The 26318-nt window shown below is 48.5% G+C and overlaps 1 protein-coding gene across 3 annotated transcripts in view; it reads right to left on the bottom strand.

Annotated features, from left to right (window-relative positions):
* The window catches only part of ASTN1 (astrotactin 1), a 205026-nt gene that overhangs the window by 60231 nt on the left and 118477 nt on the right, over window positions 1–26318 (bottom strand). For all 3 annotated transcript variants that reach the window (XM_054038231.1, XM_054038230.1, XM_054038232.1), the window contains exon 9: window positions 1120–1194. In XM_054038231.1, the coding sequence (XP_053894206.1) occupies window positions 1120–1194 (75 nt within the window). The remainder of the gene's footprint in view (window positions 1–1119; window positions 1195–26318) is intronic.

Genomic DNA, 26318 nt, shown 5'->3' on the forward strand with positions numbered 1-26318 from the left:
AGCTCCCCGCAGCGGCAGGAGCTCTGGGCCCTTTAAATCCCGGCCCCATCCCGGCAAGGCTTGGGGTTCCCCACAGCCGCGGGAGCTCCAGGCCCTTTAAATCCCGCCCGCAGCTCCAGCAGCTGGAGCTGCAGTGGGGATTTAAAGGGCCCGGAGCGCTGTGGCAGCCGGAGCCCCGGGCCCTTTAATTTGGCCCGGAGCCCCGGGGGCTCCCAGACACCTCTGAGCTGGGAGCCCCAGGTTGATTTAAAGGCGCTGGGGTTCCCAGCCACAGCCAGTGCCCCAGGGCGTTTAAATTTGGAGAGGCCCCGCCTCTTCCGGTTGAGGCCACGCCTCTTCCAGATGATGCCACGCCCCCCTCAGGACTTTGGCAGTACTGGTTAGTCTGTAAGTTACTTTCACCCCTGGGCATTAGTGAGGCTCTATTCAACTTCTGTCAGAGCTTTGCCTGAGTAAAATCTAAACCAGGTAATGGCCTCGAGGTCTGGCCCTTAGTCCGCTGTAAATGGAGAGTGGAAATGACTCATTCCTATCGAGAGTGCCACGTCACACCTCCAGTGGGCAGAGAGGGGAAACCGGGCTAAGGGCGGGGAAAATGGGAGATTGTGAGGACAGGAGAATCAACACCGGTGCAAACACACAGTGGGGAAACAGGAGGAAGAATGCACCAGAGCCGCCACCACGCAAACGAGGGCATGGAAAGGACAGCAAATGTGGCCGAGAATAGCACAGGAGCAGCCATGCAGCTTTGCGCACGCGCGTGCGCACCGCCCCCCGCCCCCTCTCTCTCTCAAAGCCCAGCTGCCTTCACAGCCAGCAGATATGTGCAGGTAGCCCGGTAATAGCTTGCTTCTTCCATTGCATTAGTGTTTGTACTGAAGGAGACCCATCAACCAGTTACCCCAGGTCACCGCTCAACCCAGACGTGGCCGATCAGATCCCTCTGTTCGACACCCACACAGGATGTCCCATGACCCACGGGAACCGGGGAATGCATTTATTGATGGCCGATGGAGGCCCATTGTTCTGTTTGTGCCCAGGGGGCACAGGGAGGGGCTGGCTGGCTGGCGGCAGGGGGCTAAGGTAACCAGGGAGGCTGGCAGGGCAGCCAAGCCTTACCTAAAGATCTTATCAGAAGGCTGCTCTCCCAGCACCAAGTCAAATCCACGCTGGAATATTGTATACGGCCACGGCCTGGAAGGAAAAAAGAAAATGATGTTTGTATTGCACCACACGTACCAGATTTGGGGCCTGGGTCTGATCTCACATACACCCGTGAATATCAGAAGTGACCCCACTGGAGAGTCACACCGGGTTTATGCTGGTGTGAGACCAGAGTTACACTCTCTATACATCCAGGGATTGCTTCGCTGGTCAGTGGAATGCAGTTGTTTCTAGGGTTGCTGTTGAGCAGTGCACAGTAACACAAGGCAACAATTTAGGACAGGAAGCAGGGCCAATGTTAGACTTGCTGCAGGGCAGAAACTAAGGAGTGGGCCCCACCCAGCTGAAGCCAGAGCCACCTGGCATCCCTGTGTTCCCCACCCCTGAATGTTCCTCTGCGCTCCTTAGGGGGGCATGCCCCACAGATTGAAAACCTCTGCTTTCGTGTGATTTATTTTCACTTTTAGCGATTAAATGACTAATATTCGCATTACAGTTACCCACAGTGACTCTACAGATTAAGCTACATAAGTTTATGGAGGGAATGGTTTAATGGGATAACGTGAGTTTCGTCAAAGGAACAGCGTGCCATCGCTGGTAAATAGTATAATGGCCAATGAGAGTCTGGCTGGAGAATCTTGCCTACATGCTCGGGGTTCTACTGATCGCCATATTTGGGGTCGGGAAGGAATTTTCCTCCAGGGTAGATTGGCAAAGGCCCTGGAGGTTTTTCGCCTTCCTCCGCAGCATGGGGCAGGGATCACTAGCTGGAGGACTCTCTGCTAATTGAAGTCTCTAAACCACAGGATTTGGGGACTTCAACAGCAGAGTCAAGGGAAAGGGTTGGGATGGCTTTGTGGCCTGCATCATGCGGGAGGTCAGACTAGATGATCATAATGGTCCCTTCTGACCTTAAAGTCTATGAGTCTATGAGTCTACAGAGATGATGTAACTTAGCTTTGTAGGGGGGCCCGTGGCGTGGGGCCCTGCACAATTGCCCCGCTTGCCACCACCCAACACCAGCCCTGACAGGAAGTGAAGAAGACTAGCTCAGTTCATTGAATCTGAAGGAGGAATTCAGTGAGGCAGGAGGTAATGACCTAAACAGGGCCTGGGCCAGGACAATGGAGCAAACACTCCCACTTCCAAATGACATCTGGAGATTTCTCGAATCCCTGCCCTCTGTTGCACTGCCCCCTACCACCGTCCTGGGGCATTGGTTTGGCACCAACACTCAGGGAGGGTCCCACCTACTGCATCAGCAACACGGCGTCCTGCAGGATTCTGGGTTTCCTTTGGCTGTATCCCATCCCAGTACTGACCAGTGCTGATCCTGTTCTGATTTTGCAAGCAGCGCTGAGCAGACAAACCCCTGCCACTGCCTGGAGCCCTGCTGACTTTGTTTAATTACCTTAGCTGCCCTCTTCTTCTTGAATTTAGCGAGCACATATGTAAGCTTTAGCACCATGTAGCAAACTCCTGAAGAAACTAACCTCATCATATCCCCTCATAGTGTCTCCTCTGATGTAACACATGGTCGCCTCCCAGAGGAGAGAACGCATGTAAGCAATGGAGGAAGGTGCTCCAGTTACAGAGTAAGTGGCTTTAATTGAATCTCCTGCTCAGTTTGTCAGACACGTCCGCCAACTGCACTGCGCAGCTTGTTTTCCCAGAGGCTGCAGCCGTCTAGGAAAGCTTTGGGGAAAATGGAGCTGTATTCCGCTGCCTGTTTTTAGAGAGGCTGGAGGAGTGAATGTTTTCCCCATGAACACTGTCTATGCAACTATGCAAGAAAGCCAGGTCTGAGTCTGGCCACAGGACTCAAATGCTGGGTCTGTCAAACTCTGGATAAGCTATAAAAGCAACATAAAAATCAGACAGTTCAATAAAGAATGGTTACTTACCCTACAGTAAGTGTGGTCCTTCCCAATGCTGTAGACAGCTGAGATCCCTTTGTAGGCACACATATGGCTCATGCACGTAAAATCGGAATTATTGGACTTGCACATGTCCTGCATCTCCTCCTGCTCTCACATAAGGGCATAAAAGGCAGAGTGGCCCTGCCTCAGTATCCTTGCAATTCAAACCCCAGGCAGGAGAGGACTCCGAAAGCAGTGATGGAGGGCGGGTCGTGGTAGCCACGCTGAATACACATCTCAAAGAACCACAGTTCCTGTAGGATAAGGAACCATTCTTCTTCCATTATGTGTCAGTGGGGATCCTGCTGCGGATGACAGGCGAGCAGCATCCCACCTGGATGTGGGGACTGAGGAGTACCAGCTGCATTGGTCAAACAGTGATGGAAATACTGGTCTCCCAAACCTGACCTCTGACATAGTTGCTAACGCCAAGGTATAGCACTGGACAAAAGTCAATGGGTTACGCTATGTCGCCACCCTGCAGATTTCTGACATCAGCACATTCCCGAAGCAGAAGACTGATACTAGACCTCTGGTGGAGTGAGACTTGGTGTTCATGGGAGAGCCACATCAGTCAGCTGGTAACACAATGAGATGCAATGGACAACACAGTGTAATATCGTCGGTGAATGGATGGCCTGATCTCTAGAATACCTGGCTATGGCTACACATAGATGGGGAGATAGCTTGAACAGTTTGGTCATGTCAATGTAATAAAGCAAAGCCCTGGACACACCCAGCGTGTATAGTTTCTTTTCTCCTAGAACCAGCTGTGGTTTCAGGAAAAAGACAGGCCAGCTTATCATCTTGTTCAGATGAAATTCTGCATTTACCTTAAGAATGGACTTCAGATGAGGTCACTGTATCATCTTGCTTGTATGGAATGTCATAGGGGACATTCAGCTCATAAGAATGGCCAGTGACAAGTGCCAGATGCTTCAAAGGAAAAGAACAGAACAGGGCAATTTTGAGTGATCCTGTTGTTCAGTGCCAGCTTTTGACAGGTGGAGATTTAGGGACTCCCAGGGCATGGAGTTGCATCCATGACCATCCTGGCTAATAGCCATTGATGGACCTGTCCTCCTTGAACTTATCTAATTCTTTTTTTAATCCAGTTATAGTCTTGGCTTTCACAACATCCCCTGGCACCAAGTTCCACAGGCTGACTCAGCGTTGTGTGAATAAGTGTTTCCTTTTGTTTGTTGTAAATCTGCAGCCTATTAATTTCATTGGGTGACCCCTGGTTCTTGTGTTATATGAAGAGGTAAATAACACTTCCCTATTCACTTTCTTCACACCATTCATGATTTTACAGACCTCGACCATATCCCCCCCTTAGTTGTCTCTTTTCCAAGCTGAACAGTCCCAGTCTTGGACAGCTTAGTGGATTTTAACAGAGCTGAACACAAAGCCAACCTGTTTTAAGTGCAATAAGTAGTTAGGGATCTTCAATATCATGGCTTAAGCCAAGTTCAGACCATGCCGGATGGCCCATATCGAGAACCTCTTCCATTTAGAGGAATGCCTCCTCCTGGTAGACATTTGCCTGGTGTGAACCAGAATTTCCTGGACCTGTAGGGATCAGCCCTAGTGAACCAGCCAAGAGCAGTGCTTTCAGGTGCTGCAACTCCAGGTTTGGATGGAGCATCGGGCTGTAGTGCTGTGAGATCAGATGGAGGTGGCTGGGAGCTGGAGCGGAGACAGAACCAACGTCTGTAACAGCTTTGTCAGACAGAACTGCCTCAGCCAACATAAGGCTACAAGACTGACGATGGCCCTGTCTCCAGATCTTGACGATCACCACTGGAAGCAACAGAAAGGCATACAGCAGACCTCTGCTCTACTGTAGAGGGAAAGAATCCAATAACAATCCTGGGTTCTGTCCAGCCCTGGAACAAAAGTTCTTAGATTTGGTGCTGTCCTTGATGGCAAACAACTCTATTGTGGGGGGTCCACAATGGCAGGATATCAGTCCTATCACAAATCTGTGCAAGGACTATGCAGGGTTGGTCTGCTCAGGAAATCTGCCAGGTTGTCGCTGACTCCTAGTGAAGGGCCATCAGAGTTATCCCATTCTGATCATACCATGTTGGCTGTGACATTTGCACTATCAAGTTCCAAAGGACAGGCAGGAATGCCACACAGATAGTATGATGGCTCTGAGCTCCAGGACATTCATACCTACCTCCCTGTCGTCTAGGGACTAGGCCCCTTGTGTCTGTAGATGGTCCAAATGAGCTCCCCAGCCTGTCCCTGACACATACGTGATCAGGGTCTTTGTTGAAGCAAGGACTGAGGAGGACATCCCTCTCCACACTTCTGTGAGATCCAACCTCCAATCCAGCTTTGCAATGACACACGAGGCACTGAAACCTTCTTGTCTATTCATCGTCTTGCTGCGGGAACAAACCGACCTGAGCCAGAGTTGGAGGGACTGAAAAGTCTGGCAAGTGGCACCACATGTGTGAATGCCAATATGTGGCCTAATGCTGCAAGCCATACACACCTGTACATCACACCTACTCCACTCCTATGCCCTTGCATGAAAACTTGGAGCATGCAGGACACCAAGAGACAGAACTATTCAAACATATCTGATCTCCCGCGCATCAGGTGCATGCACACCTAAAATGGGATCCACGCTGATGCATACTTGAAAGAGAACACCAGTTAAAATATGTTGCCATCCATCTTAGTTGGAGAGACACTGTCGGGTCAAAATCCCAAACAGCCCCATGCAGTAGTGGGCTGAGTTGACAGGGGCATCAGTATCAAGGGATTTCATAGTTTACAGCTGTGGAATGACTGCACCTGGAATAGTGCATCCATTTCTGGCAGGAAGATATTGACAAGTTGGAAGGAATTCAGAGAACAGCAGGAAAAATAATAAGGGACGGGAGGGACTGATTAGGAGGAACAATTAAAAAAGAGTTAGTCAGGTGTAGCTTGGCTAAATGACAATAAGGGAAAACATCATAGCAGCACACAGACTGAGAGCAGGTGTAACACAAGCATGAAGCAGAATTATTTAGAGTAGCTGAAGCAGCTAAAAGAAGCAAACAAAAAGGGAAAATCTGGCCTGAACATAAAGAAATAGGCTCTTTTAGATTCTGAAATAGTCTCCTGAGGGAAGTAGCAGAAGAACTCTCGTTTGGGGTATTAAAAGTGGCTTGATCAAAAATGTGCCACAAAGAGCATTCTGGCCTTGGCAGAAAGATGGGCTCAATCTCCAACTTGCTTGGTAGAGAATGTGGCTTGATGGTCAAATGCTCAGGGTGGTGATGTGTCACTAATGACACATGGCACTGCCACCAGTACCAAGGACAAGATGGAGTGCCTGGCCAACCCACTGCTCCCAGACCTGCAGAACTCTACGGATGGTTTCCAGTATCACCAACCTGAACAGAGGAAGCACGGTCAACTCCTGTTGCAGGGTGCTCCATGGATGCCCACCTATCTTCTCCACTTCCCACAAAATAAACCCAGCCTCTGGAACACTTGTCTGCCAGCACTGAAGAGACTCAGCAGCATGGTGGTGACCCCTATTGGTGGTAGATTTCTCCATGGTGGTATATCTGCCTTTAAGATGCTGGTAGAAGAAGCTCAAGTTGACTTCAATGGCCTTTGGAGAGATACCAGAGTGGTCACCCGCCTTGCCCACTCCCCTGAGAACACCATCCAGTGAGAGAGGTGAACTCAGACCATGTCTCTCTGAATGCAGCCCAGAGTGACAAAGGCAGGAGAATATTTTCCAATTGGTGCTAAATTATTGCTATGCAGAAGACAATCCTAGCAATTTTCTCTGCAGGTAATTACAGCTCTATTACACAAGCACCTTAATTTCTAATCTGAAGTTATTTTAGCAACAACAAAAAATTTCTGATTGCAGGATTGTACGTCTGCCTAGTTTCTCTAACAGGATTCAATATGATTCTTGTCAAGTCAGTGAGAACTGGAGGATGCCATTCATCTCACAGATTGGACTGGCTCGAATAAAGCAAGCGTTAGAACTAAACACGTACGTTCTTGCATGTCTCATAGACACCTTGAATACACTGCTGTCTATGAGCCTTTCAATACTCCTGCAGTTGCGCTTTATTCTTGTCTCTTAGGAGTGCATCAGATGGCGAACAAAAGGGGAGACACAGTATTGTTCCATATAGACACAGGCAGGGAAATCATTATAAGAATTGCTTTTTTTCCCCCTCTCAGTGAATTTAGTGCTGGTGAAAGGTGCCGGATCGACAGCCTTGGAGCCTGGACTCCTCTGTTTAGCCACAGACCAGGATCAGACTGGTCAGATGCACTGCAAACTTCCCCATGCTGCACAGCCAATGGACCCTGATGATGGGGAGAACTGGAAGGCTTAGTTTATCATCAGTAAATGCTGGTAAATGTCTATTTCACCGTGTCCCTCTTCTTCTTCTCCTTGCAGGGAAGAACTGATGGTTTCCTCCTCCTTTGATAGCCTGGAGGTTCTCTTAGCTTCCTTTGGACCGGTTTGGGATTGCTCCAAGGACAACGGGGGCTACAGCAAGAATTTCCGCTGCAGCTCGGACCGCAAATTGGACTCCTCCAAAACTTGTCTTGTCTGCTGTATGTGACAAGAAATGTGCGGGAGAGCAGCTAAGAGCTTCCCATAATGCCTTGGGAGGAAACCAACACATCACTGAACAAGGTGCTGCTTTTCAAAAGGTTCTGAATAAGCAGGCAAAGAGGCTGCATTACAGCTTTACTGTAGCTCTACAAACATACAAATCAACAACAAAATTCCCATTGATGATAATCAAAATTTACAGATAGGAAAATGCTGCTGGAGAACTTATTAGAGTTTGATTTAAGGATATTTACTTTGTATATTTTGATATGTGATGCTGACAACTTGTGTTTTAACGGTTATAAAGCTTTCACTTCTTGAATCTCAACATCGTCTCTCCTTAAATAACTATGGCCTGACAAGCCCTATAATTTCTGGCAACTGAGAAAATTGAAATGGATGCAAAAAGGAAAATGCGTAAACCCCAAACATCTTGTGCAACTGTGAAAATGTTTTAAATCAATGAAAACTGAAAAAAGTGCTGAAAATAAACCAATATTATCCATCAAAATTATTTTTTTAAAGAAACAGAATTCTGCCAAGCCTAAGTATGGTCAACTCAGGAAGTACAAAGGTAATTCACTGTCCAGGGGCTCATTGAGTATTTCAGTGCAGAATTTCCCAACCAAGGCTGAATAACGTGGTTGTTCATGTGACACTGGTAAATATTTTTCTAATGCCCATTGTCCAAGCAAGCAATTGCTGGAGTTTCCAGAGGATCCCGTGGGATGGTGAACGGGGTCCACACGCCTGCAACTGGGAGGGGAGGAGAAGGTCCAAGTGATTCTGTCTCACCATTAAGATGGGGCCAACCCTGCAACAAAAAGTTTTAGCGCCCTCCAGTGCAGTTAATAATTTGAAATAACTAGGCGGGCTGGGATTTTTGAAGGAGCCTATTGGGTGAGTGCTCAACTCCCATGGAATTTCAGTGGATTATGGGCATCATACCCCCGTAGGCTCCTGTGAAAATGTCAACCCTAGCGAATACATTAATCAACAAACCATCCTTATTCTTGATTGCTCTTAGCCTTCCACACAGCTTGTGCTGTCTCACTTGGCAACATGCCCATCAGCTCCATGCTCCCACAGACTGAGAGGGCTGCCAAGTGATGTTCTACCCGCTGACATGGCATTTTATATAAGGGAGGGTCAGGGTAAGTCAAGGGCCAAGGCGGGGGCCAGATCCTCAGCCATGCCAGCGTTCGACACCGCTGAGATCAGTGGAGCCACTCCCAGAAGAGCCCATGGCACAACTGTGCGCCAAATGGGCATCCTGCTCCATTACATCACTTGTAAAACTCCTGGTGATTCAGTGGGGTGGGATCAGGGGTTGTTTATGTGGGTTGCCATCCCTGCTCCTGCACTTGTCCCTAGTGCAGCTGTGATGCGTTATACAAGATGATGCTCTTGAGTACCAAGGGGAGGAGTCCAGATCAGGTAATGCCTGCTCTAGGTAGCTTGCACAGCAGCGCGTCTCTCCAAGAAGGCTGCTGCTAGACACAGGAGAGCATCAAGTGGTGGCACTGTGGCCTGGCAGAGGGCTTGGGAGATGCTGCAAGGAAAACGCCGACTTGGAACATGAGGAGTAGAGGGAGGTGGGGTTAAGGAGGATAGAGAAGCCTGTCTTGGGTGCTTAGCAGCAGCTGGAGGGGCACCCCACAGGTTCTAAAGCGGCGTCCTCGTCAATGCTGCCTGGACTATGCCACACATGTTCAATACGGCTCCTTCCTGGCTGGGTTTTGTTTTTCTTTTGGCTTCAGAAATAAGTAATGGAGGGGACTTCATCTCTCTGTGCTTCTCTCACCTTTTCAGTCATTGTCTTTTCCCCCTGTAGTTTTGCTGCTTTGTTTCGTTCCCTCTTTCTCTTCCCTTTAGCGTCTCGCTCTTTCCCTCTTTCATGATTGCTGCCGGCTCCTTGCTGCTATATTTTTGTTGCTCTTGGCAAGTGTTTCAGTTGCACAGTCTTTAGAGCTCACAAAAGAAACAAGGGCTGCTCAGAAACAGTTCAGTGTCTGATCAAACTAGATTAACTGTGCTCGAAATGACCTCATCTTTCACTATCAATCACTGCATTCGGGTGCAAACCTGAAAGTGAGGGACTAGCAGGGCTGCCATGAAGCAAAGTATGCCAGCTATTGGGCAAGCTGCTGCTTCAAAGCTCTGCCAATGCACCTCAATTCTGCTCGTCAGCACTCCCTGCAAATGCAGTCTCGACTGCCATTCACGTCTAGCTATAGAGACAATGGCTCAAAATTGGGGCTTGGTGGGAACCTCCCAAACCGACTGCACTTGCAAAAAAAATCCGGGTCTCCACCCCTATGCAATGCCTGGTGCCGTAACCTGCTGTCCCACCTCAGTGCACATTTTCTATGCTCGGTTGTTCCAAGGAACATTTTTTTATCTGCAGTAACCTTTACCCTTCATTCTTTAAGTCCTGGCTTCTTCTCTCTTACCAGCCCAAGAGTCTGGATGGGGTGAAGGGGTTACAGCATGGACAGGGGAATGAGTTCAAGGAACATGCTAGTGATAATGAAGCATCTACAGTATTGTAGCTACCCACAGGGAACCTGGAAGGAAGACTGTGGGTTTCCAGGAGGGGAGGCCCCAGGCAGTCAGTCTGTTTGCGGGTGGCTAGGAATATTAAGCTGCAGTTGGATAAGCTCTGCGTTAAGCTTTGCAAATAGCTGGTTTAATACAGAGCCTGGTCAGTTTACTCAGAATGGAGTCCTCTCAGGCTGTCACCCAGCAAGTGGCACAAGGCAAGCATAAGAGCTGAACTGTGTACATACCTCCCAACATTTCAAGTGCCAGCATGGGACACCATGCCACTGAGGTTTGACCCATCCACTCCTCCACAAACGGAGACAAAGGGACAGCTGGGCCAAACCTGAGTGGCGCTGCAACCCCATGAGCCACATCACAACACCACTGGGTTTTGGGGGGGGTCCATTAAATGGGGCGGGGCATGGGCCCCTTTCGCCACCCCCCCCCCAGGTGGCTCTGACTGTGGGAAATGTTCCACTACACCCAGAACAGGGGGGTTGGTGGGGTCAAAGCAGGACAGTCCCATGAACCCTGGGACTGTCGGGAGGTCTGCGTGTATACAGCTACCTCCCCTTAATTTTCCAGTCAGAAGCTAAGCACAATGAGTAGTCCAGGTACAAACTATCTCCCCATCATTCTGTTCAGGCTGAAAAGGAAGGCGCTCTATGGGAACCTTCTGAGAGTCATCCACAGAACACACCTTATTTAACCCCCCAAGATGAAGAAAGGATTTGGGGCCTGCTCTCTAGCCTGGAGTAGAAATAGAACTTCTCTTTTCCTCCGTTTATAATATGGGGTGACCCATGCAGCAGAAGAGGCTCCTGCCAAAAATCTCTCAGAAGCTGCCTTGAGGTTTTAGCACAAATTTCCCTGCCGACATGGGAGCACACAGGGCGAATTAGCATGAGTCAAAAAAAGTGGAACCTCGATTTCATGAAAACATTTCAAAATCAATGTCCTGCAATGTCAAGATTTCAATATTTTACACAAAACGAAAACATCCAATGGTTTCAAATCGAAAAATGTCTGAGGGGAAATAAAAAAATCTGTTTGAGTCAAAATGTCAACATCAGCCCAGAGAAGGACAAACAAGAGCAGCCATTTTGAGTTGATTTCTCAGCGGGCAGGGGAAGGTGCATTATCCTGGGCTAGGCTACCCACCCCAACGAATCCACACCAAACCATGAAAAACTACCCCCCAACGCACAGCAGAAGTGCTGAGGGGAAAGGAGGAGGACGTGAAGGAGATGGTGATGGGCGGGAAAATGGCTGCTGCTCCTCAGCAGGCTGAGGTAGCAGAGAGCACGAGAGCATTTCGCTGTGGTTATGGGAACGTCAGATTTGGCTTCCTGCAGTCACTGTGAGGGAGACAGGGAGACTCGCAGCGCGGGGCTCAGGAGCCCTGCACAGCTACCTGTGGAGGAGGCACCTGGAGGTGTCGGAGGGTGCAGCAAGGGTCCCGAGGAGCCATCAGCCCTGTCCCCTGTGCCATGTGTATTGAAAAGTTCAGCCGAGGAGCTCCAGTGGCAGAAACCCCAGCCCCAAATCCCTGTTTCGCCTGACCCCAAAGAGCTGACAATCTACACTGACAATCCATTTTCTTGGCTAATTTAAAATGAGGGTCGTGGAGGAGACAGTGACTCGCCAATTCAAACTCATTCTAGTGTGACGTCCCACCCACTGAAATGCAATCCAAGGGACTCCACGTGGACCTGACTCAACATCCACTGAAGTTAACTGAGTCTTTCCGTCGGCCCTTGATCTCTGAGTGCTGTACCCTGGGCCAAAGATAACCGGTAAGAAGGAACCAGCACCCCAAAGTGCTGTAGCCCCCTCCTTGGCCCAGAACTCACATCCCCAGCCAGTGGGCAGGCAGGAATGCAGTGTGCTGTGATTTGGGGAGTAGTGGCTGCACCTCAGCTAGCACCAGGAAGAGAGAGGAAAGGGCGACATTTGGAAGACCAGCTTCAAGTGGGGTTCAATAGATCCACCAATTTCCCACCGGCCCGTTGGTGCTCACAGCTCCCATTAGATCAGCCTTTGTATTCCTTCTAAGGCCTCTGCCTCTCTGGTGCTGTTTCTACTTGGGCCGACCTTTTACTATCTGTGGCTTGGCTTTTTGCTTCACTTCTTTTTCTCCCCCATCCCCCTGCTATCCTTCCCAGCCAGCTTTTTATTAAAAATGCTAACGCAGACACTTTCTCCCTGGGATGCCCGTGGATCTGAAAGGAGAACTGGGGGGGGGGGGAGGGGGAAATGGAAGGACAGAGAGAGGAGGAGGCAGCCGGGCGGTTTTGGTGCACAGAGGATCTGAAAGTCGGAGAAGCTTTTCATCTGGCTGTCCTTCAATCTCACAAAGCCGAGGCGCGCAGCGGGTGATGGAAAGAGGCAGATTAAAAAAAAAAGAAGAAGAATTTAAGCAGGGAAAGCGCTGCCCTTGTAACTTCATCCGGATGCCTGCGTCCCCAGCCCCTCTTCCGTTTGCAGCCTTGCCAGGGCTTCGCTTGGTTTGGAAGTTGTGTGTTGGGATGTGGGAGGAAGCGAGAGGGGAGGGGATGTGGACGGAAGAAAGGAAGGAGGAAGAGGATCGGGAAAGGAAGGGGAAAGGAGAAGGGGAGGAATAATGGGGGGAGGAATCAGGGAGCGGCACACGTGCATCTTGTTATGCCAGTTAAGCCATTGAAACTGAGCACTGGGAGTGTTGCAGATCCTCAGGAGGGTGGGAGAGCGAGGGGCAGGTACTGGGGCCAGGGAGTTGAAAAGGATGTGCTGATTCTGGGAGATCTGTGGCTTTTCTCCAACCTCGTGTTTTTCTGCCTCTCCCACTTGGCTCAGGTCTGTCCTTAGTCAGCACCCCCTCCCGAGCCCCATCCACATCACCCAAGGGAATTCATCCAGGGAGCAGGAGTCTCCCAGAGGTGACACTCAGGCATCTCAGGGTGTTCCCGGCAGGACAGAGACGGGAAACAGCTTCACTAGCTAATTGCCTCCCCCACCAGACAGCTGTGCCAATCCCTCACGCTTACGCCCCCTATGGCTGCTGCTCCACTGCTCTGGAAGTGGTTCTAGCTGCTGTCCTGGCTCCCAAGCCAGCCTGTGATAAATGAGATCTGCACACACAGATCTGCAGAGGGAGGCTGGGCTAGCCCGGGCACAGTGTCGAAGACACTTGCCAGAGGGGCCCTTCCCAAAAGAGGCATTAGATGCTTCCTGTTGAGAAATGACGGACGTGACTCCTCTGGCCACTTCTGCAACCCCCAGAAGCGCAATCCCTCCAGTGCCCAGTGCACTTCCTCTCCAGAATAACAGGGGAGGCCACGCAAGGCTCAGCAAACTCAGAAATGCCTCCCTTGTCTGCTTCTGCAGCCAGCACCATGTATTATGCCTGCCAGCCTCGCCCAGTGTTGGTGCAGATGTTGTCTGCTATGCCTCCCGGCCAGGCACTAAAAGCACAAGCTGTGCCCATCTGCTTTACACAGCTCATACACCAATGGCACTTGCCCACCTCCCAGGCCTGGATGCTGACATCTGCGGCACCAGTCTGTCTTGCCCAAACACCACAGTCCACCTTGCCCACCTGCCTTGCTTAGCATTGGCATACAATGCTCCTGGTCCTGGGGAAGTTACTCTCCAGTAATTCTGTTTGTTGTAGCCCTCTCTCCTTCCGTCCTGCACAGCCACAACAATTACAGCTAGCTGTGTGGCTCAGCCTACCAGAGCACGGAGGAGAACTCTCTCTCAACCAAGTCTAGTATACAAGTGCCAATCCACCTATTCCCTTTCCAATCAGAGATTTCCAGAGCAAAGTAACAGATATTAATATTAGAGGGAAAAAGTCCAAGCAGCACTCCCTGAGGAGAGAAAGGACAGATGCAGGACGGGAAAGGAGAGGACAATGACAAACAGAATTACCAGGCTGTCACTTTCCTTCTTGTATGTCCCTCTTCTCCCGTGCTGCCTAGCAATAGACATTACAGACTGTGGCTGTCACAAGCAATGAGCCAGTCTTATTTTATCAGGGGGCTTGGAGCACCCAGCAGTCAACAAATGTCAGCAGACAAGGACAGAGCCAACTGGTAGCATCATGTAAAAATGCGAGATGACCAGATAGCCCCTTGCAGAAAGAAAGGCTGCCATACCACCAACAGGATACCACTCAATAATTTTGGATGTAACCAGGCTAACAGGCAAAAGTCTTCAATCCACTGTGGTTTTGTTGACCTTCTATCCCCATTGCAGCCTTCAAAACAAATGAATTGTTGACTTTTCTAAAGCTACCAGTCGGGAGAGACACAAAGCAGCAGAGCTTGCTTGACAGCCAGAGAGAGACACTGTCTCAGTGGAAGGAAGACGGAGTGAGAGCACATCACAACTCAACCTAGGCAAAGCAATAGGTTCGTTACAAATTCATTCCTGGAATAAACTAAGGGAGAGCTGAGGAACTGGCCTGTCTTAAAAAAGACAAACACAATTGTAGGTTAGGAAAGAGAATCAGTGAATTGCGGTTCCTCTACATTAGAGAAGGGGGAGAGGGAAATAATTTCCTGCCCCGATCCCACAAGAATGCAAGTGTTCCCAGAGTGCCAGGCTCAAAGGTTCATGAGCCAGAACAGGGGAGCTTTGCTGATTGGTTGAAGGCAAACCATTCCATAGGTTAGTCCACTGACTAACAAATCACCAGAATAACATCGGCGTGCGAGACGCCGCCACCTGCCAGAGACCAGAGTAACTTGCCAAATTAAGCTACACGCGTGGAAGCCTCACTTTGCACTGGTGGAGTGCGCCTACGTTAGTGAAGTGACAGTGGTACATATTTATTAGAACGCAGACAAACCCAAAGCCATTCAGGTATTTCAAATCTACTTCGGTCCATGCACAGATGTCACTGGGGAAAGGTACAGAACCCAGCTGCCAGGTGGGACCATTGACCATTATGTTACAGACCTACATAATAAAAAAGATGTGTGAATGTGAACAGTTAATAGATGGGCTAATTAGACCCAGATTTATCTGTGATAGACCTTAGAACTAAATCAAACCAAAGTTACTGCATGAAGATGACTTGTCTTGGAAGGAGCAGGACTAATGAAAACTGTGCTTCCCAAACAAAAGTGTTGACATGCAGTGGAAGAACTGAAGTGCATCTAATTAAAAATGCATATCAAGACGTAAAGACAGATTGCAAGGATAAACAAACAGCAGAAAACAGATGTGTGCTTGGGTTGAAGAACAAGGTGCAAAAGCAGATGATCAAATGGTTGTGCAGTTTACAGTATCTGCTCAACATGATGAAAAAGATATTATTTAAAAGAACTTGATCATGTTAAGGAGATTGGGGCAGCATTAATGGTATACCCTTCACATTGATATGGATCCCACTTAATATCCCATTGCCACTGAGCAATAAAGTTCAAAGTTGAACTTCATTAGATGGTAAAATTAGATGTGACTATAGACACCAACTTATTGAGTCAATGCTATGGTCATCACAATAAAAAAAAAATCAAACCAGTTAGACATATATAAATCCAAAAGATTAGAATAGGGTCCAAACGCAAGCACTGCCCTATGAGAATAATTGAGAAGGTCAAAGCTAGTCTTCAAAATGCATGATTATTTTCAGTTTGGGATGAAGATATGGGATCTAGCAAGCCCCACTAAGTACAGAAAGTTCAAAATTCTGTATCTTTAACATCCCTTTTGGTAGCTATGTACCAAAGCACCGTGGTCCCAGATCTGTGAGGATCTGTATGGAGTGGAAGCAATTGTTGACGATCAGCTGATTTGGGGTGAAAGTGAGAAACAGCACAATGATAGCCTGTATTTCTGCAAAGCGCATCAAAGAAAAGAGCTTAATCTGAAAAGCAACAAATGCCAGATCAGGTTGAATGAGATTAGTAACATAGGCCAGATATTCAGTGACAAAGGAGTTCCGTTGAACCCAAGAAAAGTGGAGGCAGTTGTACAAATGGACAGACCCAAAAATGCATCCTTGTTTAGAGATTTCAGGGGCATGTTAACATCCCTTAGCAAATTCATCCCCAAATTGTCAGATATAGTTGTGAGAGGAGCACTTACTGATCATATGTATTGTGATAGCACCAAGGAATCCCAGTCGCAGACACCACTCTGCTAAGCACTGTACAGATACAGAACAAAAAGCTGGTCCTTGCCTCCAAGAACTTGTCACAAGTAAGGCTGCTTGAAGACAGTATAGTAGTAATGGCATGATTTGCAAGAGAAAAACTTTTGGGGAATTACTTTTTAAATGGAAGCTTCGGTATGTCAGGTTAACAAGACCCGGAGATCTCAGTCAACGCAAGTTCATGTGTTAGCTGTCTTTCTCAAAGATGATCCCATAGTAGAACATGCCTCCAAAACCACAACAGAGCGATGCTACGCTTGAAAAAAAATGCTGAGGCTTGTGAGTTGTTTCACGTTTATAAGCAGACACTGGATGAGGTAGAAACTGACCATAAAGCACACAGTAAATACAAACATACACATAAAGCACCCCAGGAACTACTGAGCAGGGCAGCACCTAGACGTCTGAAATGATCATGAAACTGCCAAAGCACTTATTAAATGTGAAGTTCAGCCCTAGTAACTTCTTAGAAAGGACATGCTTTCAAGAGTCCCTATAAACTATGAAAGCCAGGAGCTGTAGGAAGAAGAGTTGGAATTAAATACCATACAACTACCAACTTCCAAATAAAATTTGATGAGTTCAAGGAATAAACACAAAATGACACCAGTCTTACAACAGCTTGAGAGAGTAATTCTAGATGGAAGACCAGACACTTCCAAGCATACATCTTATTGGGACTTAGAGATGAGTGGAGGGATTTTCAAATTCACCTAACTGATTTAGGGGTACAAATCCCATTGAAAGACAAAGGGAAATGTTGGGATTCTGCACAAAGGGTACAATGCCATAATACCACACAGTATGATGTTGGAAATACTAAGCATAATCTACCATGCCCATATAGGTATTGACAGGTGTAAGAACAGAGCCCAAGAGGTCCTATTGTGGCCAGGCATGAATGCTGCCATTGACGGTATCCAAGTGCAAAATCTGCAAGAAATGCAAGAAGCAGAATGCTAACAAACCACTGAAGCCAGATGAGATTCCTGATAGCCATGGGGCTAGGGATGGTGCAGATCTATGAGAATTAAACAGGACAGAGTCTCGCTCATTAGCAGACTACTCGTCTTTTTTAAAGAATTGAACTGTTGCACAACACATCGAGTAGGCATATAACACCACACCGTAAAGTGCAGTTTGCTCACCATGGGATTCCAGAAGCCCTGGAGCACCCATGGGGAAAAAAAAATAGCGAGGGGATGGCCAAGGGCGACACATGACCTCCCCTTTTGATTGTGCCCCCCCAGTATGGGGAGGTACCAGTTGACTATGGGGCACCCTGGTGGGAAGGGGCAGAATGGGGCGGGAAGAGGCGTGGCTGGGGTGAGGCTTGGGGGAAGGGGTGGAGAGGTGGAGGGGCCTGAGACGGAGCAGGGTCAAGCAACCCACGGAAATCAGGAAATCGGTGCCTATGTCCAGATGGGTTCGCTACGCATAACAGACCACTCAGCTATTCTCTTTGATGCGTTAGTTCAAGCACATCATGTCAAACCTTTTGCATGTACAGAGGCAGCAGACAGTGAAAACAGCAAAACACTTGGCAAATAAAAGCCCTGGGAATTCAAAGCATCCACGGTTAGCATTGTTGCAACACTCCTCACAATACTTCATTAGTATCACCCATTCGGAGAGTGACGGACAGAAGGCTCTCCTGGGTGTTCCAGAGAGATGGAGCTGAATCTCAGGAACAACTTTTAGCCCCGATGGGAGGGGCTGATTCTGACCGTGTTTCAGTTCAGTGCCTCAGAGTTTGGTAGGGAGGATGAAATTTGCCTGCTGGCGCTCAGTAGAATTCTCTTCTCTCAAAACACAGAGCTCTGAACTGGCTTTGGGGTCTCTGCAGCAACAGATTTTTCCTTTCTACCCTTCCTCTTCCCCAGTCATCCATAGTTTTATCCAGTTACCAAATTTCTTCGTCTTTTCTTTCCTCTGATGTACAGCAGCGGTTAAGGCAAGAAGAGGTTAGTGAAATGACAGAAGTAGAATTGAGAATGGGGGCTTGAGGTTGCAGTTGCAGTCCTACTTCCAGGCCAGAAGGCAAAAGAAAAAGAGAAAGCAAATGAATGTTTTATACACACACGTGGCACATGCCCTGATGGACTGATCATTTGGCTCTTTGCTTCTGATAAGTGGAGCATCACACGGCTGGTTATTGCTGTTGCTGGACAGATTGTGAGAGGAAAGTTGGATGGCAATGGACTTTTCCAACTTGGTACAGAATCTTGCTAAGTCCCACACCTCATATATAAGTCACTGGACGGACTGGCATGGAGGACATCTACCACCAATGCCTAGGTGTTTTTCAATGGCTCGCATGCTGAGGCTGGGTGTATGGGAGAGCTCGAGTTTTGACCGATGTATTAAGGATCGAATTTTAAGAATGGGTACCTGCCAGAAGGTTGTCTCCTTGGTATGAGTGGATGGGAAGCTGCCACCTTGAGTAATTATGGTGCCTCACCTGGAAGAGTGGCTGACCATGTGCTATTTGCACCACTAGATCTCAGCACAGTCTAAATCAGGGTCACGTACCCAGCAAAGAACAAGCTCCCCCTTAGGAGGGTCTAGAGTGAATCCCTTCCTATTCTCCACATTAAACACCACATCTCTATTTAGCCACACTCCCTTCCCCGTGCTCCTGCAGCTGCTCTGCTTTCAGTTTAATTGCTAAATTGGTTTTAAAATGAAAGAATCAGAGACAAGTTTGGAGATAGCTTCGGCAGCCCTCTCCCTGGGTCCCAGTTCAAAGGAATCTTTGCTCAGGGCCAGGGAAGAGAACAGCAGACTTAATACGCTCTCTCTGCAATCCTCTGGCGCGTAACGGCGCAGCAGGGGTTGCTGGGAAACGAAGTCTTTGATGATCTTCTCTTCCTGCTGTGAAGACTAATGACTTTAAAGAGGGCACCCTGCCAAGGATGGGGCTTCCATGGACAATCTTACAGCAGTGTAATTAGACAAGAGGAGCAAAGTTTTGCTAACTTACCAAAAAAACCAAAACTCTCCTCCCCCTAAAAAAACCTCAACTACCCTTCTAGGACAAACAATTATTAAAGAGGGTCTGCGGCAGAGCTGCCAAGGAGAAATTCCTGCAAGTCTGGAGCAGCCAGTGTTCCAGAGCTTTGTGCTCTGCATTTCCAACAGCTCAGTGCAATGTCCTTGCAGACAGGAGACTGGACTCAGGAAACCTGGCTTCTCTTCCTGGCTCTGCCACTACCCTGCTGCATGACCTTGGGCAAGTCACTTCACCTCTTTGTGCTTCTGTTTCCCCTCCCAACCTTTGTCCTCTTGGTCTATTTTGGAAGGTCTGCCAGGCAGGACTGTCTCTAATTATGTGTCTGCACTGTGTCTACCGCAACAGGGGTACTGGAACACAAGTAATTAATAACTAATGAAAAGTTATCGGTCCCTCCTCTTTAAGCTGCCCCATGCTTAAAATGATGGATGTTAAATTCAGGACCAATTAAGGGAGACTACAAAGTCCGCCTGGGAATTTACTGCTGCCCTCAGAAGAAGGGTGTAGAAGCAAACACTGGCAACATAGTAAGAAGAGCAGGCAAAATGTTATGACCAATTATAATGTTTGTGGGTATTGCATGCGCACAGTCAGCTAAGGGCAATCAGCTTTCATGCCTCATTACTGCTTCTCCTACCCTTGGTGGACATATAAAGATATCAGTGAACAATGGTTCTCTAACAACCTTTTTTATATTTGAAGATTTATCAGGCCCCCCCCCTTCAGCCATCTCTTCTCTACACCAAACATGCCCAATTCCTTCCGCATTGCCTCACGGGGCATGTTTTCTAATCTTCTTCTCAGAGAGATTTAGATCTCATTGTTCTGGGTGCAGAGCAGAGCTATTGGACTGATATCCCCACTCACATTTCCAGAGAAGGGAAGGGACCCTTGAATTCTGGGAAGAGGAGTGACTCCCCCAGCCCTTGTCTCACCCAAAGGGAAGCACCATGCTCAGTGCCCTTGTCCCACCATGTTCCCCTTTTTTACCTGCTCTCTTTCTTGGGAGGCCCTCTGGAGGGCCCTCTGGAACTCCCTCTGGGGCCTGTCAGAACTGCTTCTATATCAGCAGGATGAGTGTCGTGAGGAGGTCCTGGCTCCTTCCTTATGCCAACCCAGGGAGGGAGGGGAACAGAGAACCACACTGAAAACTGAACCCTGTCTCTCACTTACAGAGGTGTCTCAGCACATGAGCGCTTGGCATTAAGATCTGGATTATGCACCTTGGAACAAAGATAATTTGAGTCAAACAAGATGGGCCAAACTTTGGAAATGGAAAATTGTAACCCAGCTGGAGACGGTTAGATTCAAGCTTCTTCGTGCCCAAAATGAGCCAATAACATTCAATCTCTATCTACCCAACCTGAAGTAATTCAGCTTGCCTTGGGCTCTTTCAAACCGAATCCAAGCCAGTTTGCTTCGGTTCTGACTCAGTTATATTCAAATCGCTTGGTTCTGGATTTGTTTGGAAGAACTCTGGGATTCCTGCCTAGCTCTGAGCTCCAGGGTCCTTTCAACTGGACCCCACTCAACTAGTCCCTTCGTCACCTGCAGCACCTCTGTGAGAATAAAAAGCAGCAGCATGATGCGGGGAGGGAAGGGAAATCCCAGCCAGACAGTTGCAGGAGGAGGGTGTGTGAAGGTAACAGTGTCTCTCCAGGACAGTGACAAGCCACAGCGAGGAAGTGGGAGGAGGGGGGCTAATGGGAGGATAATCACATTTGCAGGTGGAACGACAATGACAAGGTCTGAGCATGGAAAGTGCAATCCGCAGGAGAAGGGGAGGGGAAGGGATGACAGAACAGACAGTGTCTTTGGCAGACCCTGCCCAGAGGCTTTGTGAGCAGCTACAGTTCCCTGGGGACTTGTCCACGGCTCCAAGGGGGGTGGATAAGTAGGCACAATGAGGTGGAAGTGAGCCAAGAGGAATGCATGGTGAAACCTAGCCAGCTGGTAATGACAGGCGGAGCATCTTGTCCCCGCTACATTGCTAATCTGAATCCCATCCAGCTCAATAACGGTCCAAAGTCGCTGTCCTCAAAGGGCTGCTTGGTGGCCCACGCGGGATTGGTTTGGTGGCCCTAGCCCAGTTCCCCAGTCTGTGCGTCACAAACGTCACAGCTGCAACAGACGGTATCAGGCCTCCTCCCTGGCAGTCCCCTTGGAGCAGCACAAAGCAGGAAGTCTCCAGCGGCGGCTGGAGAGCGGAGCTCAGTGGTAGTCAGCGGTGGGATGCCTGCCTGACAGGACATCCAGTGCCAGGTCTGTCATTACAGGGAGGCCATAAGGGATGCTGTGTCCCCTCATAACTGCCAGTCTACCCAGGCAGCTTTGCCCAGGCTCCTGGCACTTATCCATAGCCTGCAGCTGTCTCCTGTCTGTCTCTCTCATCAGCGCCCAGCTCGGATAGGCAGACTTGGCCCTACCCCACATCCCAGTGAGCCAGACCATGGATCAAGAAATCCCTAAGCAGAAGGGACAAGACAGATGGGGGGAGCTCGATGAGGAGGGAAGGCACCTCCAGGTATGAGGGGAATGGAGGGGGGAGAGGAACCCCAATTGGAGAAAGGTGTAAGGAGACACCTCCCGAAGATGTAAGTTGCGTTAAGGAGACACACACATGTCCCATTAGGCAGAGGAGGAAAAAGCCACAATGGTAGGAGGAAGGTGGAGGGATGGGAGAGCTCCCACAGGAAGGAGAGTGGAAAACCCAAAGGGAGGCAATTCACATGGAGAGAGTCTGTTATTGGGGGGAGCTGCACACAGGAAGAGGGAGAAGAATTGGTAGAAGTGGGTGGCAACCTGGGCAGCAGTGACCATGAGATGGTTGAGTTCAGGATCCTCACAAAAGGAAGAAAGGAGAGTAGCAAAATACAGACCCAGGACTTCAGAAAAGCAGACTGACTCCCTTAGGGAACAGATGGTCAGGATCCCCTGGGAAGCTAATATGAGGGGGAAAGGAGTCCAGGAAAGCTGGCTGTATTTTAAAGAAGACTTATTGAGGGCACCGGAACAAACCATCCCAATGTGCAGAAAGAATAGCAAATATGGCAGGCGACCAGCTTAGCTTAACAGTGAAATCTTCGGTGAGCTTAAACACAAAAAGGAAGCTTGCAAGAAGTGGAAACTTGGTCAGATGACTAGGGAGGAGTTAAAAATATTGCTCAAGCATGCAGGGGTGTAATCAGGAAGGCAAAAACACAACTGGAGTTGCAGCTAGCAAGGGATGTGAAGGGTAACAAGAAGGGTTTCTACAAGTATGTTAGCAACAAGAAAAAGGTCAGGGAAAGCGTGGGACCCTTAATGAATGGGGGAGGCAACCTAGTGACAGATGATGTGGAAAAAGCTGAAGTACTCAATGCTTTTTTTGCCTCCATCTTCACAGACAAGGTCAGCTCCCACACTGCTGTCCTGGGCAACACAGTATGGGGAGGAGGTGAGCAGCCCTCAGTGGTGAAAAAGGTTAAGGACTAGTTTAAAAAGCTGCACATGCGCAATTCCATGGGTCCAGATCTAACGCATCCGAGGGTGCTGAGGGAATTGGCTGATGTGATTGCAGAGCCATTGTCCATTATCTTTGAGAACTCGCGGCGATCGGGGGAGGTCCCAGACGATTGGAAAAAGGCAAAATATAGTGCCCATCTTTAAAAAAGGGAAGAAAGAGAACCCGGGGAATTACAGACTGGTCAGCCTCACCTCAGTCCCTGGAAAAATCATGTAGCAGGTCCTAAAGGAAACCATTTTAAAGCACTTGGAGGAGAGGAAGGTGATCAGGAATGGTCAACATGGATTCACCAAGGGCAAGTCATGCCTCACCAACCTGATTGCCTTCTATGATGAGATAACGGGCTCTGTGGGTATGGGGAAAGCAGTGGATGTGATACATCTTGACTTTAGCAAAGCTTTTCATACAGTCTCCCACAGTATTCTTGACAGCAAGTTAAAAAAGTATGGATTGGATGAATGGACTATAAGGTGGATAGAAAGCTGGCTAGATCATCCAGCTCAACGGGTAGTGATCAATGGCTCGCTGTCTAGTTGGCAGTCGGTATCAAGCGGAGTGCCCCAGGGGTCAGTCCTGGGGCCAGTTTTGTTCAATATCTTCATTAATGATCTGGAGGATGGCGTGGACTGCACTCTCAGCAAGTTCACAGATGACACACTGGAGGGTAGGGATAGGATCCAGAGTGACCTAGACAAATTGGTGGATTGGGCCAAAAGAAATCTGATGAGGTTCAACAAGGACAAATGCAGAGTCCTGCACTTAGGACGGAAGAATCCCATGCACCGCTACAGGCTGGGGACCAACTGGCTAAGCAGCAGTTCTGCAGAAAAGGACCTGGGGATTATAGTGGATGTGAAGCTTGATATGAGTCTTGTTGCCAAGAAGGCTAACGGCATACTGGGCTGCATTAGTAGGAGCATTGTCAGCAGATCGAGGGAAGTGATTATTCCCCTCTATTTGGCACTGGTGAGGCCACTACAGAAAGGATGTGGACAAATTGGAGAGAGTCCAGCGGCGGGAAACGAAAATGATCAGGGGGCTGGGGCAGAGGACTTACGAGGAGAGACTGAGGGAACTGGGCTTGTTTAGTCTGCAGAAAAGAAGAGTGAGGGGGGTTCCAAAGAGGATGGAGTTAGGCTGTTCTCAGAGGTGGCAGATGACAGAACAAGGAGTGATGGTCTCAAGTTGCAGTGGGGGAGGTCTAGGTTGGATATTAGGAAACACTATTTCACTAGGAGGGTGGTGAAGCACTGGAATGGGTTACCTAGGGAGGTGGTGGAATCTCCATCCTTAGAGGTTTTAAGTCCTGGCTTGATAAAGCCCTGTCTGAGATGATTTAGTTGGTGTTGGTCCTGCTTTGAGCAGGGGATTGGATTAGATGACCTCCTGAGATCTCTTCCAACCCTAATCTTCTATGATTCTACGATTCTAAGACAGAGGCGGGCAAACTTTTTGGCCTGAGGGCCACATCAGGTTTCCAAAATTGTATAGAGGGCCAGCTAGGGGAGGCTGTGCCTCCCCACACAGCCAACGCCCCCTATCCGACCCTCCCTGCTTCTCGCCCCTTGACGGCCCCCCGGGACTCCTGCCCCATCCAACCCCCCTGTTCCCTGTCCCCTGACAGCCCCCCCAGGACTCCTGCCCCATCCACCCCCCCACTGCTCCCTGTCCCCTGTCCGCCCCCAGACCCTTTGCCTCTAACTGCCCCCTGCCGCCCCATCCAACCCCTCCTCTCATTCCTGACTGCTCTCCCCCCGGGGCCTCTGCTCTTCTCTGTACTTTCTCCAATTTGTCCACATCTTTCCTGAAATATGGACACAGTACTCCAGTTGAAGAAAAATCAGTGCAACGTAGAGTGGAAGAATTACTTCTTGCTTACAACATTCCTGCTAATACATCCCAGAATGATGTTCCCTTTTTCTGCAACAGTGTTACACTGCTGACTCATATTTAATTTGTGATACACTATGACCCTAGATTCCTTTCCGCAGTACTCCTTCCTAGGCAATCATTTCCCATTTTTGTATGTGTGCAACTGATTGTTCCTTACTCAGTGGAGTATTTTTGCATTTGTCCTTATTGAATTTCATCCTGCTTTGTTCAGATCATTTCTCTAGTTTGTCCAGATCATTTTTAATTTTAATCCTATCCTCCAAAGTACTTGCAACCCCTCCCAGCTTGGTATCATCCACAAACTTTATAAGTGTACTCTCTGTGCCATCGTCTAAATCACTGATGAAGATATTGAACAGAACCGCACGCAGAAGTGACCCCACTCAATATGCATTTCCAGCATGACTGTGAACACCTGATAACTACTCTCTGGGAATGGTTTTCCAACAAGTTATGCACCCATCTCGTAGTAGCTCCATCTAGGTTGTATTTCCCTAGTTTGTTTATGAGAAGGTCATGCAAGACAGTATCAAAACCCTTATTCAGGTTAAGATATACTGTATCTATCACTTCCCCCTATCCAATAGGCTTGTTACCCTGTCAAAGAAAGCTATTAGGTTGGTTTGACACAATTTGTTCTTGACAAATCCATGTTGACTGTTACTTATCACCCCTATTCTCTGTTAGGTGTTTGCGAATTGACTGCTTAATTATTTGCTCCATTATCTTTCTGGATACTGAAGTTAAGATGACTGGTTTGTAACTCCCTGGATTGTCCTTATTCCCCTTGTTATAGATTGGCACTTATATTTTCCCTTTTCCAGTCTTCTGAAATCTCTCTAGTCTTCCATGACTTTTCTAAGACCATCACTGATGGCTCAGATAAGAATGGCCATATGGAGTCAGACGAAAGGTCCACCTAGCCCGGTATCCTGTCTTCTGACAGTGGCCAATGCCAGGTGCCCCAGAGGGAATGAACAGAACAGGTAATCATCAAATGATCCATCCCCTGTTGTCCATTCCCAGCTTCTGCCCATCCTGGCTAGTAGCCATTGATGAGATATCTCCTCAGTCAGCTCCTTGAGTATTCTAGGATGTATTTCATCAGGCTCTGGTGACTTAATCTATCTCTATGCAGAATCCATCAAGCATTCTGGGCCCCACACAAAGCCATGCAATTATCTCCCCATGCTGGGGCATTTCAGAATAACTTGAAAATGGGAAGGCATCAGCTTCTGAAGGTTTGTGCCCGTATTTATGCAAATATATGGAAATGCATGCAAATCGGCAATCCTTTAAAGCCAAAAGGATTTGGGAAGTATGGAGGAGGGAGAGATTCTCAGGCAGCAATGGCAGAAAGGTAATACAAACAGACATGACCCTGGAGATAGCTGCATGGCATCACGAGCAAACGAAAAAAGCCAGTGTGACCACTGCATGGGGAGGAGATGGCTAATAGTGGGGCACAGTGAAGGCAAGTGCAACTCCCTCTTTTCTATTAAAACAGGAGGAAGAGCTCATCCTGCTGCTGAGGAGGG

The sequence above is a fragment of the Malaclemys terrapin genome, chromosome 8, assembly GCF_027887155.1.
Source record: "Malaclemys terrapin pileata isolate rMalTer1 chromosome 8, rMalTer1.hap1, whole genome shotgun sequence".
Classification (NCBI taxonomy): domain Eukaryota; kingdom Metazoa; phylum Chordata; order Testudines; family Emydidae; genus Malaclemys; species Malaclemys terrapin.